A 13,349-nucleotide genomic window follows, 5' to 3' on the forward strand; every position below is an offset into this window, starting at 1 on the left:
TTTCTTTTTCACTTAAGTGAAAGCGAGGCAGCGTAAATCCACTGACAGCAACACGTGAATCTGAAATTAAACCGTAATCCTGCTGTAATTGTAGAAGACAAAGCAAAAGTGGGTGAGGGGTGAAGTCCATCCAAAGAGTTGGCATTGGCTATGATGTCATGCTTTACAAAATTTGCCAAGGGGAATAAGCACCTTGGAGGAAGTCTTCTGCAGGAACTCGGCCATGTTGAAGATGCGAAACCTATGCCCTTGTCAGCCTCGTCCATACAAGCCTGTCATAAAACACTGAATTCGAGAAACTTTGTAACTTGTTCTAAATATTTGAAGGGGGGAAAAAAAATCTCTTTACCAGGTATCTCATGATAACTTATGCCTGAAACCATATTTTATCCATCTCCTGACATAGCCTCAAAGCCAGGTTCCAAAGCCTTGTTGTATTATTATGGTTCTGAGTTGTACACCTCCCTACCAAAATATATGCTTACTATAGTCACACAGCACCAGCATTCATTGACTATGTATGCTTATATAGTATATTACGTTTAAAAAGCACATACAACAAATAATATCCTCAACTATGTAGTGAGCCAATGCATGGTTCTGGACCAAATATTGGCAGGTGGCAAACATGTGGCTTTGTCCAACCACACTAGGACACTCTAGGACGTGATCACATTCACTATTTGAATTGGGGTCAACCTTTCCCCATCGTTGGCCTTTACATACTCACACGCACACACACATTCTCAAACTCGTCAAGATAATTTACAATACACGTTTGGTCTTCCCAGCTCGGGATTTGAAAGCCTGGTGTGATGATATCTCAAGCCCAGGGGGCCGTCATTAAAAAACATTCAAATTAACCAACATGTGCACACAATGCTTTGCAAAGGGGTAGCCATCACAATACCAGCCCTTAACTTGCCCAATCGTGCCCATGCAAATGTCCTTAGCCGGCAGTCAATGAGAGTCAGCCATTCTACTCCAGGCCAATTTGCATACCTTGGCTTTCTTCCTTCACTTTGGTGTCAGATAACAAAATGTTGTTTTTAATATTACCCCTCTAGGGAAAAGACACCCATCCAGTCATTGTGCAGCAGAGAAGCCACAGATACCTATTTGTAGACTCAGACAAAACTCGAAAGTAGGCTTTTTTTTTATAAATGTATTTGTTTGTCATTGATATGACAATTTTCTTTTTAATTGTTTTAGTTTAATTTGTTTGTTGTGTTATTGTCTCGGTGATATTTTACACTGTTTGTGCAACATGATGTTACAGTATATGTATAGTGCATATATTGCACTGTATTGCCTGTAATGACTATATTGCACTAAGGTTTTTGCTACATGATTAAATTTGGCTAAATCAGATGTTAGACTTCCTTGTGGGAAAAAAAAAGGGTCTGGCGAAAGGCTCATGTACACAGGTGTGTTGAATTAAAGCCTGATGCCTGGCAACCATGTCAAATCACAAGCATAGTGTGAGATTTCGAGGTAGTAGTCGCTATACAGGTTGTGTTTTACACCGTGTTTTCATGATGGGATTAAAAAGTGGCAAATCTAATGAAAAGTAAAAACTTACTTGAGTGTAAAAGTTTGTATCTTTCACTGTCCATTGCTTCACTTCACTGAGCACAGTGTTGCTGCCAGTGAATCTAATAGTGAAATTTTTAGTCCATGCTTATGTGTGGGAGTGTGTTGCTTTTTATCAACCCATTATTATGACTGCTCTGGGACAATGGCCTGGTCTGAGGTGATGTTAATTGCAAGTGACCAGGACAATATGGTTGCGTATGGAAGAACTAATACAATGAGGGGACACTTTTATACAAATAAAGCATTAGCCCCCCTTCACCACCCTGCTATGAATGACTGAACAAGGACAGTATTAGCGCAGAAAGCCTAAAGGACTCAATCAAAACAAAAATATCATACTGCAGTGTTTTGTCCTCTTTACACAGACTTCCTTGTATGTTATTCATCACAAATAGTTCCATTTAGACAATTATTTGGTCATTTCCCTCCCAAAAAAGATGGTAAAATATAGGCTCATATTGTTTTTAGTTTTTAATAAATGCTTAAACACTGCTAACAATTTGCAGTAAATTAGGACTTCAGAAGTAGGTGGAACCACTGGTTTGGCACTTTAGGGTGTACTTGATGATTGATGTTGAAACCGAAGCGCCCCTCCATTCGTCCACCTTACATTATCCGACCAAGGGTTCATTTTATCTCTTGGTGATAAGACCAAGGCCTCGCTTGTTTATTATCACTGAGAAACATCTGTAGTTCTAACACCAGCGGGGGGCACAAAACGCTTTGAGAGGGGAACCCAAATGACTTGCATGCCAGAATCCCATTTGTTTACTTGTTTCAGACTTAATGGGGTTCCTTCTGCTTTCTAATTAAAGGAGAAGTGACCAGCGAATTGTTGCCAAAAAAAAAAAAAAAAAAAAAAAAAAGCGAGTTGCGCGGGATCGCCTGGCAAAGCGCGCGGCTACTGTTGCTGCCCCGTGGCCTTCAAGGACACTTGAAAATGTCGAACACGTGCCTTTTGCCTCCCACAGCACAATTTAACGGGTATAATTTGACCTGACAAAGCTCAAATTTAGCAACTATATTAGTAAGTATCACACTATATCAGCTGTTATCTCGTAAGTACGGTTAAAATGCGTAGCTTGTCCGTACATGTTTTACACTGTAAACTCCACAGAAACTATCGCGCCACTTTAAAACAAAACAAAACAGACTTCTCTCCCGAGGAATCGATAATCGCCTATGAGCCCTTGTCACGCGTTCTTCTATCCCTCGCTCATATAAACGCGCAGTGTAGCGACTGGCTGCAGGGAAAGTCCGCTGGAAGCGGGCCGCCTGGAAGAAAAGAGAAAAGGGAGGGAGGGGCGGGGAAGGCGGGGGGGGGAGCTGATAAGACCTGCGCATGCGCAGGCCTGCGGAGGCCAGGCGCGGCAAATTTGCCGGCGAGTCGGAGTAGTAGGAGGAGCGCCGCGCGAGGCTGGTGCGTTTAAATGAATGTCAACCTGCGTGCTGGCAGGGAGAGCGAACCGAGAGAGCGAGCACACAGCGAGAGTTACGTGCTCAGCGCAAACCTGCGAGCCGCTACACACTCACACACATACACCGGCAACATGACTCGGCGGCCCAGAAACAGGTACGTTTGCGAAGACTCGTCGGTTTGTTTTGCAACGTTCTCAAACCGTTTTGTGCGTGTTTCTCCGCGTCCTCGCGCTCCCCGAAACTCTCGTCTTAGGTCGGATGCGGCGCGAGTTTTCATTGCGTTATATGTATGTATTCAATCGTGTTTATTCTTTTCGCGCGCGCGTGTGTGTGTTGTTTATTTCTTTTTTTCCAGAGGACTTTTGTTCAGTGTGCTGCTGGCTGTGTTGAGCGGTGCGCTCACTGGCTGCGGGTGCGCGCGCCCATGACAGGTGGTGGTCATCTGGCATGTGCGCTCCTCGCTCGCTCTCTCGCTCTCTCTCGCTCAGTGTCTGCTGCTGTCAGTGGGAGTGAGGGAGAGAAATTGGAGGGGTTCAGGAGGGGGCTCCCCGCGCACACAGACGCAGGCGCGCGCGCGCGCGCGCAACACGGAAACATTAGGCGGGTGGACAGGCGCGTGGACAGTGGTTTCATTATTATTATTATTATTATTATTATTATTTATTTTTTTTAAAAAAAGAAGTAGTTACGCACATTTGTGGCGCGTTGTGTGTGTATGTGCGTGTATGTGTGTTTAGTACGCAGAGGCTCGGATATTCGCGGCTCAAACTGTTGCTCTGAAAGCGCCGAAAGGAAATTATTATTGAGCTGCAGTTCGCTTTTGCATGCGTTTTACGCATTTTCAGTGAGTCCATTTCAAACCCCGCCGACACGGTGCTGCCTGATGCCACCAAGCGAATGCTGGCAGCAGGCAGCATCTCTCGTAGCGAAGGGTGGCTGCTGGCTGGCTGGCTGGCTGGCTTGAATATCGGAAACCCTCAACTTTGGGCAGGCGTCCTCGGAGACTCCCCGAAAGGAGTTTCTCCCCCCCCCCTTTCAGAATGTGAATGTATCAGTGATGTGATATAAAACATCTTTTCCTTCATTGGAATCGATCGAAACAGCCAGCCCGAATATCACCTGCTTACTTGCATTGAATATAGCTTAGTTTATTTAGTTTATTTGCGCGACATAAAATTAAAAAAAAAAAAAAAAAGTTATTTTCTCTTTGCTCATTCATAAAGTAGCACTCGTTGTATTGTTTACAGATGGACTAATAAGCCCTTGTTCCGTAGTGAGGCATTTTAATGTATCTATTTTACCTACCAAACCGTGTTACTTGTTGCATTCTACTTGCTGTCTGAGCGTGTCAACTTTTGTTCTGCATTCATTTGCCATTTCGGGGCCATTTGTTTAATTCTGAAAAGCATTCGTGCGGTTTGATGGGACACAAATGTCCCCAGCAGTCTTTGTCAGATATAAAAAAAAAAAAAAACCACACTAATCTGCATCGACTGTTAGTCACCGGGGTTAATCACTCATGCACATGAGTAAGTGGACGAAAAGAGAAGGATAATCCCCTGTAAATATGCTTTATAGAATTCCTCATACACACGCACACACACAGGCGCGCGCGCACACACGCACACACCTCGCCGGGGTTCCTGTTCACCTGTTCCTCTGTAGCGCCAGCACCCCGCCTTCCACGTTGCTCTACATTCTGATTGGCTAACCAACCACTTGATGCTTGTGTGTGTGTGTGTGTGTGTGTGTGTGTGTGTGTGTGTGTGTGTGTGTGTGTGTGTGTGTGTGTGTGTGTGCGCGCGCGCGTTTGTGTACATGTGCATGGCTGTACTGCACAATGCCACGGCAGGTCTGAACACGCCAGGGTCACAAAATTATGATCGCATGTGCCAATCCCAGTATCTGTGGAAACCAAAAACACTGGAACCTGTTCATCCATTCCGTCCCCCACCACTCCTCCACCTCCTCCTCCTCCGCCTCCCTCCCACTTGCTGTTCTTCCTCTCTTTCTTTTCTCTGCCCTTGTGGTTGTCTTGGCGAGGAGCCTGCACCCAAACCTTCAAGAATGACTGGTTCTGTCTGTGTTGACACCTGATGAGAAAATAAAATAAAAGTGAGCCGAGTTCTTTGCGGGCTGCACGGAAGGCAATTAGGGCGCAGTTTGGACGTACTGAGAAGTCATTTATCTTGTTATTAACAGTACGCATTGTTGATTCTTTTGTTTTTGTTGCACCGCTTCCACTTGTTTTTTTGGTTGTTTTTTTTTAAATCTAAAGCCTCTCTCTTTTTCTTTGGGTCTCCCCAGTGTTTACAGCAGCGAGGAGGATGAGGAGGAGACTGAGATGTACGAACATGATTACGACGGATCACTGGCCAAGACGGGGAAACGACACCTCGGCAAAACACGGTGGACGAGAGAAGAGGTGCAGATATTAAAACAAGCATCACAAAATGTCTGGGGTTGTGTCTCTCAAACTACCGATCCTTCCATTTTAATTGCCTCTTGCAACTACGAGGGCCATGACAATAGTTTTACATTGTCGAAGTGATAAACCTCAGGTTCAAAGTTGGTTGCGTTTGTCTCTCTGACAATAAACCTTTCTGTTTTCCAGGATGAGAAGTTGAAGAAACTTGTGGAGCTTCATGGATCAGAAGACTGGAAACTAATTGCAAGCTTACTATCAGTAAGTAGCAGCAGCTCAAACTGCAAATTTAGTTCTGTTGACAAAATTTGCCTCAAAATCAGAATTTCTTTTTATCCCTTTATTTATTTTTGCAAAATGAAGTCGTGATTGTGAACCTCTTTGTGCTCTGACCTGCCAGAATCGCACAGATGTGCAGTGCCAGCACAGGTGGCAGAAGGTTCTCAACCCGGAGCTCATCAAAGGGCCGTGGACCAAAGAGGAGGACCAGAGGGTGAGTGAGGGTCTCCGTGAGCGTGGTGTGGTGCTCGCATGGCAACAGGCAACACAGTGAAATTCGCAGCTTAGAAAGAAAAAAGGAAAAAAAAAAAGAAAACAATCTCTTGGCGCAAAAGTCTGTAGCAACTCCTCGACCGCTGTTGCACATTTTTTGCAACACATGGGTCCCTTCAAAAAAACAAAAAAACAAAAACCTGCGTGGTATTTATTGAGCGAGTCGCCAGGGAGTTATATTTCCAACCGAGTGCCAATGTAATGATTAGCAAAGTGGCTAACGTTGCACTGGAAACTCCCTCAGTGGCCTCCACCAGGTGCTCCTCATTACCTCGGATGTGAAGCGCTGGCTGTACAAAGTTCACCTTTCCCAGATTTTCTAAATAATTAAAAGCTTCTTTTTTTTTATCTCCTCTTCTCTCCCCTCTCACAAATCCTCACCACCTCCACCTTTTTCCCTCACGGCGGCCCCTTCACTTCTCCCTCTGCTCCTTCCTTCCTCTGCTGCTCTTCCTCTTCCTCCTCCTCCTCTTCCTCCTCCTCCGTCACGACCAACAGGTGATCGAACTGGTCCAAAAGTACGGCGCCAAGCGCTGGTCGGTGATCGCCAAGCACCTGAAGGGCCGCATCGGCAAGCAGTGCCGCGAGCGCTGGCACAACCACCTCAACCCAGAGGTGAAGAAGACGTCCTGGACCGAGGAGGAGGACCGCATCATCTACCAGGCGCACGAGAAGCTGGGAAACCGCTGGGCCGAAATCGCCAAGCTGCTCCCGGGCAGGTGAGGCACAATCAAGAGGAAACTTAAAAAAAAAACGGCCAAAGATAAGATAAAGGCCCGAGTTGTTTTTGTTTTTTTTTGTTTGTTGGTTTCTTTGGCTGCGAACTAAAAGAGATGAATGTGAAAGATGGAGTAGGCGGAGAAGAATGAGAGGAGCAGATGAAGTGAGTCAGCCTGGCCTGAGGTTGCCTGATAATCCGAGCGCTCGCTGGCCTGGGGGAAAAGGGCCTGGAATCAAATTACAAAACGCAGCTACAAGATAGCGTAGTTGAGACATGATTGCCATTGCTGGGCCCTGATAATCTTATCAAACGTGTGTAAGCGCTTGCATCACACACACACACACACACACTCAGACGACACCAGGCCTGTGTCTGCAGCAGATAGAAACACTTGCGGCGCTGTTATCAAGCGCCGACCAGGAGCTCCTGGATGTTTCGCCGTCTTGTTGGTTTTTTTTTTCTCAACGAAGCCCCTCGTCTGTTGTTTCCCCTTCGCCAGGACCGACAACGCCATCAAGAACCACTGGAACTCCACCATGAGGCGGAAGGTGGAGCAGGAGGGCTACCTGCAGAGCGCCGCCAAGCACAACTCCGCGCTGGCCGTCGGACACGCCTACGTCAAGGTCGGCGGCAGCGGCGGCGGCATCATGGGCTTCAGCCACCACTCGCCCGGCCACACGCAGCTGCCCTCGCTGTCGCAGTTCAACTACGCCTACGTCACCGACAAGCACAGAGTGAGTTCAAAAAGATGGATAGATAGATAGATAGATGGATAGATAGTAGGGATGCAAATTATCCAGTAATTTGTTAATTCATTAATCGTTAGTTGATTGACCTTATTGATCGATTAACGATTAATTGATCAGCGGCAATTATTCCTGAGAGCCTAAATTTCACAATAGAAAATGTGTTAGGAAGACTTTATTTAACCCTTAAATAATGTTGAGGGTCCAATGTGACCCATTCTTACATTAGAGAACAGTAAAAACACCCTAAACATTTATCCTCTGACTTTAAGTTGACTTCTAATAGGTCACATTTCAACTTTTCAAAAAAAAAAAAAAAAAAAAAGTTGTTTAAAAGTAACTGGTTCTAGGTATATTATGACCATCACAGTATCTACAGGTAAATTAGCTTTTTTTCCTGCCACTACACTGTTATCATGACATTAACTACCTGCGTAAAAAAGGTTCAATTCATTGCAACTAAATTAATTTCACATTACATTGCGTATGTTTCATTGCCTTGTTCAGCTCGATTATTGCACTGGCTATTGGAGTAGCATGAAGTGCAGGTTAAGGGGGTGCTCTGCCTTACGGTGGCTGTGCCAACCTTGCTGGTGAATGGCTTGTAACTGAAAGTGAAAATCTGATTGGCTCCTCCCTGCAGCTGCCCCACCCCATGGCCCGGCATTTCAACATCCAGAACATTCCCCAGCACGGAACCGCTGCTATACAGGTGAAGAGCCCGGCGAGTGACGGCCGTCCTTCTCATCCTGGCTTAGAATGCAGAAGTTTGACTCTTACATTTTCTCTCTCTCTCTGTCTCTCTCCTCTGTGCAGAGACACTATGGCGAGGAAGACCCCGAGAAGGAGCAGCGGGTGAAGGAGATCGAGCGCCTGCTCATGTCGACGGAGGACGAGCTCCGAGGGCGGCCGTCACTACAAGTGAGTCGCTGTTGACCCCGGGGCCGAGGACAGCCGTTCGCCGTGCGTGTTTTCTTTGTGTGCGTGCGCGCGCGCGCGTGTGTGCGTGTGTGCGCATCAGCGCGAGCAAGGAGGAGGAGGAGGAGGAAACATCTGGGGGGTCTGTTTCTGCAAAGTGATGAAACACGACCCTGCCGACGTCCTTGCGGCTGTGCGTGACCCCTTGTGCAACCCTCCACCCAACACTTCTGTCACTCTGCTGCTCGAGAGTTCCCTTTCTTCTTCTTCTTTTCTTCTTTTTTTCTCACTACGCTCTCACACCTCCTCTCCTCTATTGTCCAGCTTGCATTTTTTCTCCCATCGTACATGTTTGGCACATTTTTCTTTTTTAACACCCACTACTATCTTTTTCGGCACGCTCGCGTTTGTGATTCACGCGATTGTGATTCACGCGATTGTGATGCACGCGATTCTTCCACCAGCTACTCTGAGTTGTGATTAAGTCTTAATTGGAGAAATTATCGATTCATTCATTTCTCGTTGGTTGATTGACCCCATAGATCAAATAACGATTAATTGATTAGCGGCAATTTTTCCTGAGAACCTAAATGTCACAATGAAAAATGTGTAAGGAACACATTATTTAACCCTTAAATAATGTTGAGGGTCCAATGTGACCATTATTTACATTAGAGAACAGTGACTTTTAATGGGTCACTTTTCAAGTTGTTTTAAAGTAACTTGTTCTAGGTATACAGGTATATACCACACCACTTAACAAAAAAAAAACCTTTAGTTAATTGCGACTAATTGAATTTAATCGATTAAATTCTTAATCGACAATTAATCAATAATCGATTAATTGTTAACATCCCAACTTTTAATTGTGTTGATTCACACTGTTTTTTCCTTGTTCTTTGAGATTTCATAAGGAAAAGTGCTTTATAAATAAAATGTATTATTCTTATTATTGTTACCCGTTGCTGATTGGCCTCTCCGTCCGCAGATGAACCTGCAGTTTCCGCTGTGGGCGAGCCAGAGCTCCATGGCCAACAGCCTGGACGGCGTGCCCTGGCTGCTGCCGCACCACCAGGCGGCCCCTGCCCTCCCGCTGGACCAGAGCTGCCTCCCAGAGGGGAGCGCCTCGGCCACGCGCGCCCACAGCAACAGCAACAGCAACAATAACAACAACAACAGCAACAGCAGCAGCAGCACCCACCACAGCAACCCGTCGTTCTCCAACTCTATGCCAGAGTTCATGGAATCCGTCATCGATTCGGTGAGTAAATGTCAAAACGTTTTCTAGGATGTGTATAAAAGGGCGGCGGAGCAGCAGCAGCAGCAGATTGGACTGGTGATTGGTGTTTTTCCCACCTGTCTCCAGAGCCTCTCCTCACTGGATGAGGTCACTGGCTGTGAGCTCTGGCAGAGCAGCTCACACCTCAGAGCAGACACTCTCACAAAGCTGCCGTTCTCACCCTCGCAGGTAGCCAGTAGCGATAGCAGCGTGTCATCAGCATCCATCCATCCATCCATCCAGCCAGCCAGTCGCCCACCATTCACAATTGTGAAGCATTCAGAATTAGAACTTTGCTCTGCATCACGACTTCAATCCAGTAGTGTCACCTCTTCACCTCTTCCGCCCCTTAGTTTAGTTTTCAGCCGAGTGTGTGGTTCCACCACCATCTGAGCGATTATCAAAGCACCCACATCAGACTGCCCTGATTGACCGGCCTTCCCCTCCTTCCTCTCTCTTGCTTCTGCAGTTTCTCAACCAGTCGATGAGCTCCGACCGCTCCGACAGCGACAGCCTGTCCCTGGGTTCTCCCGTTGACACCAAGCCTCTGATCGACCACAGCATCAGGCCCCAGAAGGAGAACGAACTGTGAGCAGCGCCTTCGCATTCACTTTACAGTACAGCATTTTTTTCCAGGTTTATAAACCAGCTTCTCTGTTTTTCATTTCCCCCAGTTTCAGGACTCCAAACATCTGCCGTTCCATCCTGGAGTCGTCTCCCTGCACGCCCACGCCCTTCAAGTCGCAGGAGGCCAAGTACGGACCCCTCAAGTTACTGGTGAGGAAGCAAACCAACCCCCACCACCCCCCACCCTCCTCCGCCCCTCCGACAGAATATCCTTCAGCTTTCTGCTTGACCGGCGGCCTAATTCTTTTGCCCTCTCGCAGAATCTCCCATTGGCTCAGCAGCAGATCGCAGAGTCCATCAAGCAGGAGCCGATGGAGTGTGTCATCGAGCAGCCTCCTCTGAAGAAGATAAAACAAGAGGTACTTTCCAGCGCACACACATGCAGGCAAACGTGAGGCCGTGAGGTGTCGAGAAAGAGGCGAAATGTGGAACACACTCTCGGTTGTGGTGGCCGATGCGGGTACTTTTTAGGGTTTTTTTTTTTTTTTACTTCTTTAGCTTGTGTGCAACACACCTCCTCAATTTGACGACTAATGACGACGTGTGTGTGTGTGTGTCGGGGTGCTAGGTGGAGTCCCCCTGCGAGAGGAGCCCCTGCATGCAGTGGGAGGGACAAGAGCTTCAAACGCAGCTCTTCTCCCCCAACGGTGCCGCACAGGAAGTACCTGTAAGTCAGGAACCATCCACGCCCAGAAGTTTATGTCCTATTGAAAACAAAACAAAACAAAAAAACTTTCCCCGCCCTGCTTCCTGTTCTCACTCAGACTGATTTTAGGTTTTGCTTTCTCCTCTTCTCTTCCTCCCCTCCAGGATTTACTCACCAGCGCATTATTGAGTGAGGACGGACACAAAGCCACCTACCACCTGTCTCGCAGAGGCGTGGACAGCCCACTACAGGTGTGTTTCAATTTGCCTTTGGCCACTTGTATTCAATTTATAAGCAAAGAAAACCCCAGCGTCACAAAACTCATCATTCATACTTGTTTCGTTTTGTTTCCCTCTCGGCCGACAGCAGCTCGGCTCCTGGGAGCAGGAGAAATGCGGCAAGACGGAGGAGCACATTTTCGCTGCAGAGCAGAGCCACAAGTATCTCAACACTTACTCCACGAGGACACTGGTCATGTAGACAAAGACAGAGAGACACAATCCCTGCGCTGGCCGCAGCGCCGTGGGTTACATATTTGTTGTGGTACAACAGTTGGGGATGGCTCGACGCCATTGGTGTTTTTTACACTCACACCGGTTGGATTTGAACCAACCACAGTTTTAAAATTCAGTTTTTTAATTATTATTATTATTATTATTATTTCCTAACGTAGAATTTTGTATTGCTTTTTGTTTTTCGTCATCATATCATTTCTTTTGGTTTTGACATTGTTTTTATCAATGTTGTATTATAAATGGGAAATGGTGGCTATATAATTTACATTTGGGCTGTATTTTTAATTCAGAATTTTGATATTAATATAAAGAACAAGTTAATTTATTTTTTTCTTCTACCATGAACTTTGAAAAATGTTTTTTTTTTAATGACATTTGGCCGACAGAGCAGTGTTGTACGTTAAGTATTTAAAGCCTATTAGCATTATGAGAAATCCAAAGGCATATAGAAAATAATTTAGAACTGACCTCTGTATTTCAGCCATAACAAGTTTTCTGTAGCTTTTTCCTTTTTTTTCTCCTTCCTTCCTAACATTTTTTCACTCACTGCAGTGGGTCAGCTGAAAATTTCAAGTGTTTGGTCTGCGCCACCTCATGATAACGGCCAAATACCGAGCGAGAGCAGCTACACCTGTTCTTACATCATCATTCCACTATCACTTTTGACACAAGCGAGAGGCCCGGCCTTATTAGTATTACCCAGTCTCAATGCTGGCACCTTTATTTTAATTTTTTTTGACCAAGAGTGACTTTTCATTTCAATTGTGCGTCTATTCTGGGCGTCATATGGGGAAACATTTTAAAGAACAAACTAAAAATTAAGTCTATATATACATATATATATATATATATATATATGTATATATATATATATATATATATATATACATATATATAAATACATATGTGTGTGTCTGTGCGTCCACTTACATTTTAGAGCCTTAAAGGAGCCAATATGTTTGAAACCGTGAGCTTCACCCAGTAAGAGTCATGCCAAGCTGCATCGAATCAAATACTCTCCACACAAAGCCAGAGTACTAAACACTGATATTTTATAGAAATGCTACAAACAAATGCCCAAATGAAACTTTTGTATTTGTTATTTGTTGTTTTTTTGTTTTTGTTTTTATATATAACATCCTTGAATAGTTTTGTATTGTTTTTGTTACGCATCAGCCTTGTGGTTTCTCACTGAGCCGGCAGCAGTGCATGTCAAACACATGGCAGACGACTTGTTTTTATGTTGCATTGTTTTTATACTAGCCTCCGCAGGAGAAATGATTTTTATATAAAAAACATTTATACATGCCAGTTTTTGCAAGTTTTTTTTTTATACTTTTATAAACTGCCTGGTAAATAAAGTGTGTTTTTTTTTAAACAAACATCCTTTTGTGTTGTCATTGTTTTGTTTTGTTTTGTTTGTTTTTTTTGGGGGGTGGGGGCAGCAAACATTAGTATCTTCAGACTACGAAATCCACAAACATCTCCTTTAATCTGCAAACAGGCTTTTATTTGCAATATTTTTAGTCCAAATGGCCTGCAGCTCTTTGAGTGACTAATAATAACTACTGTAAACACCACAAAGCAGCTCCTCCGTTCAAACCTGTTTACTCTGAAGCCTCCAAAGAGCGAGCATTTCAATTTCTGGAGAAGGACAGCTGCCTTCCATACAGTTGACATTTAATCTAATCCCATTTACATTTCTGGGGTAAGATTAATTGAAATACTGCACTGACTGTTGCCACACTCCAACATATCATTTTCACATGCAGTATATGTATACAGTCAAAAGTTTGGATCTTATCTTTACAACTTCCTACACTGCAGATAGAAACTGAAGACATCAAATACATGAGCAAGATATATGTGATTAGAAAAACACGTTCAATAACTCTAAATATGCTT

At 45.0% G+C, this 13,349-nt stretch overlaps 1 protein-coding gene across 2 annotated transcripts; it reads left to right on the plus strand.

Moving 5' to 3' along the window:
• The first annotated feature begins 3,131 nt into the window (after positions 1-3,131).
• myb (v-myb avian myeloblastosis viral oncogene homolog) lies at positions 3,132-11,780 on the plus strand. 2 transcript variants are annotated; one of them, XM_076044612.1, is made up of 15 exons: positions 3,132-3,169; positions 5,323-5,440; positions 5,630-5,701; positions 5,841-5,933; positions 6,491-6,711; positions 7,213-7,447; positions 8,103-8,171; positions 8,276-8,380; positions 9,366-9,638; positions 10,126-10,244; positions 10,331-10,433; positions 10,544-10,642; positions 10,852-10,950; positions 11,094-11,180; positions 11,296-11,780. In XM_076044612.1, the coding sequence occupies exons 1-15, from the start codon at positions 3,147-3,149 to the stop codon at positions 11,407-11,409; spliced, it is 1,830 nt and encodes a 609-aa protein (XP_075900727.1). In that variant the 5' UTR covers positions 3,132-3,146; the 3' UTR covers positions 11,410-11,780. The 2 variants fall into 2 exon arrangements, with proteins under 2 accessions (XP_075900727.1, XP_075900728.1); XM_076044613.1 differs by having other exon boundaries at positions 11,299-11,780.
• Positions 11,781-13,349: the final 1,569 nt, after the last annotated feature.

This window comes from Nelusetta ayraudi, unplaced genomic scaffold, assembly GCF_046127955.1.
Source record: "Nelusetta ayraudi isolate G7.1 ecotype Tasmania unplaced genomic scaffold, CSIRO-AGI_Nayr_v1 ptg000082l, whole genome shotgun sequence".
Taxonomy (NCBI): Eukaryota; Metazoa; Chordata; class Actinopteri; order Tetraodontiformes; family Monacanthidae; genus Nelusetta; species Nelusetta ayraudi.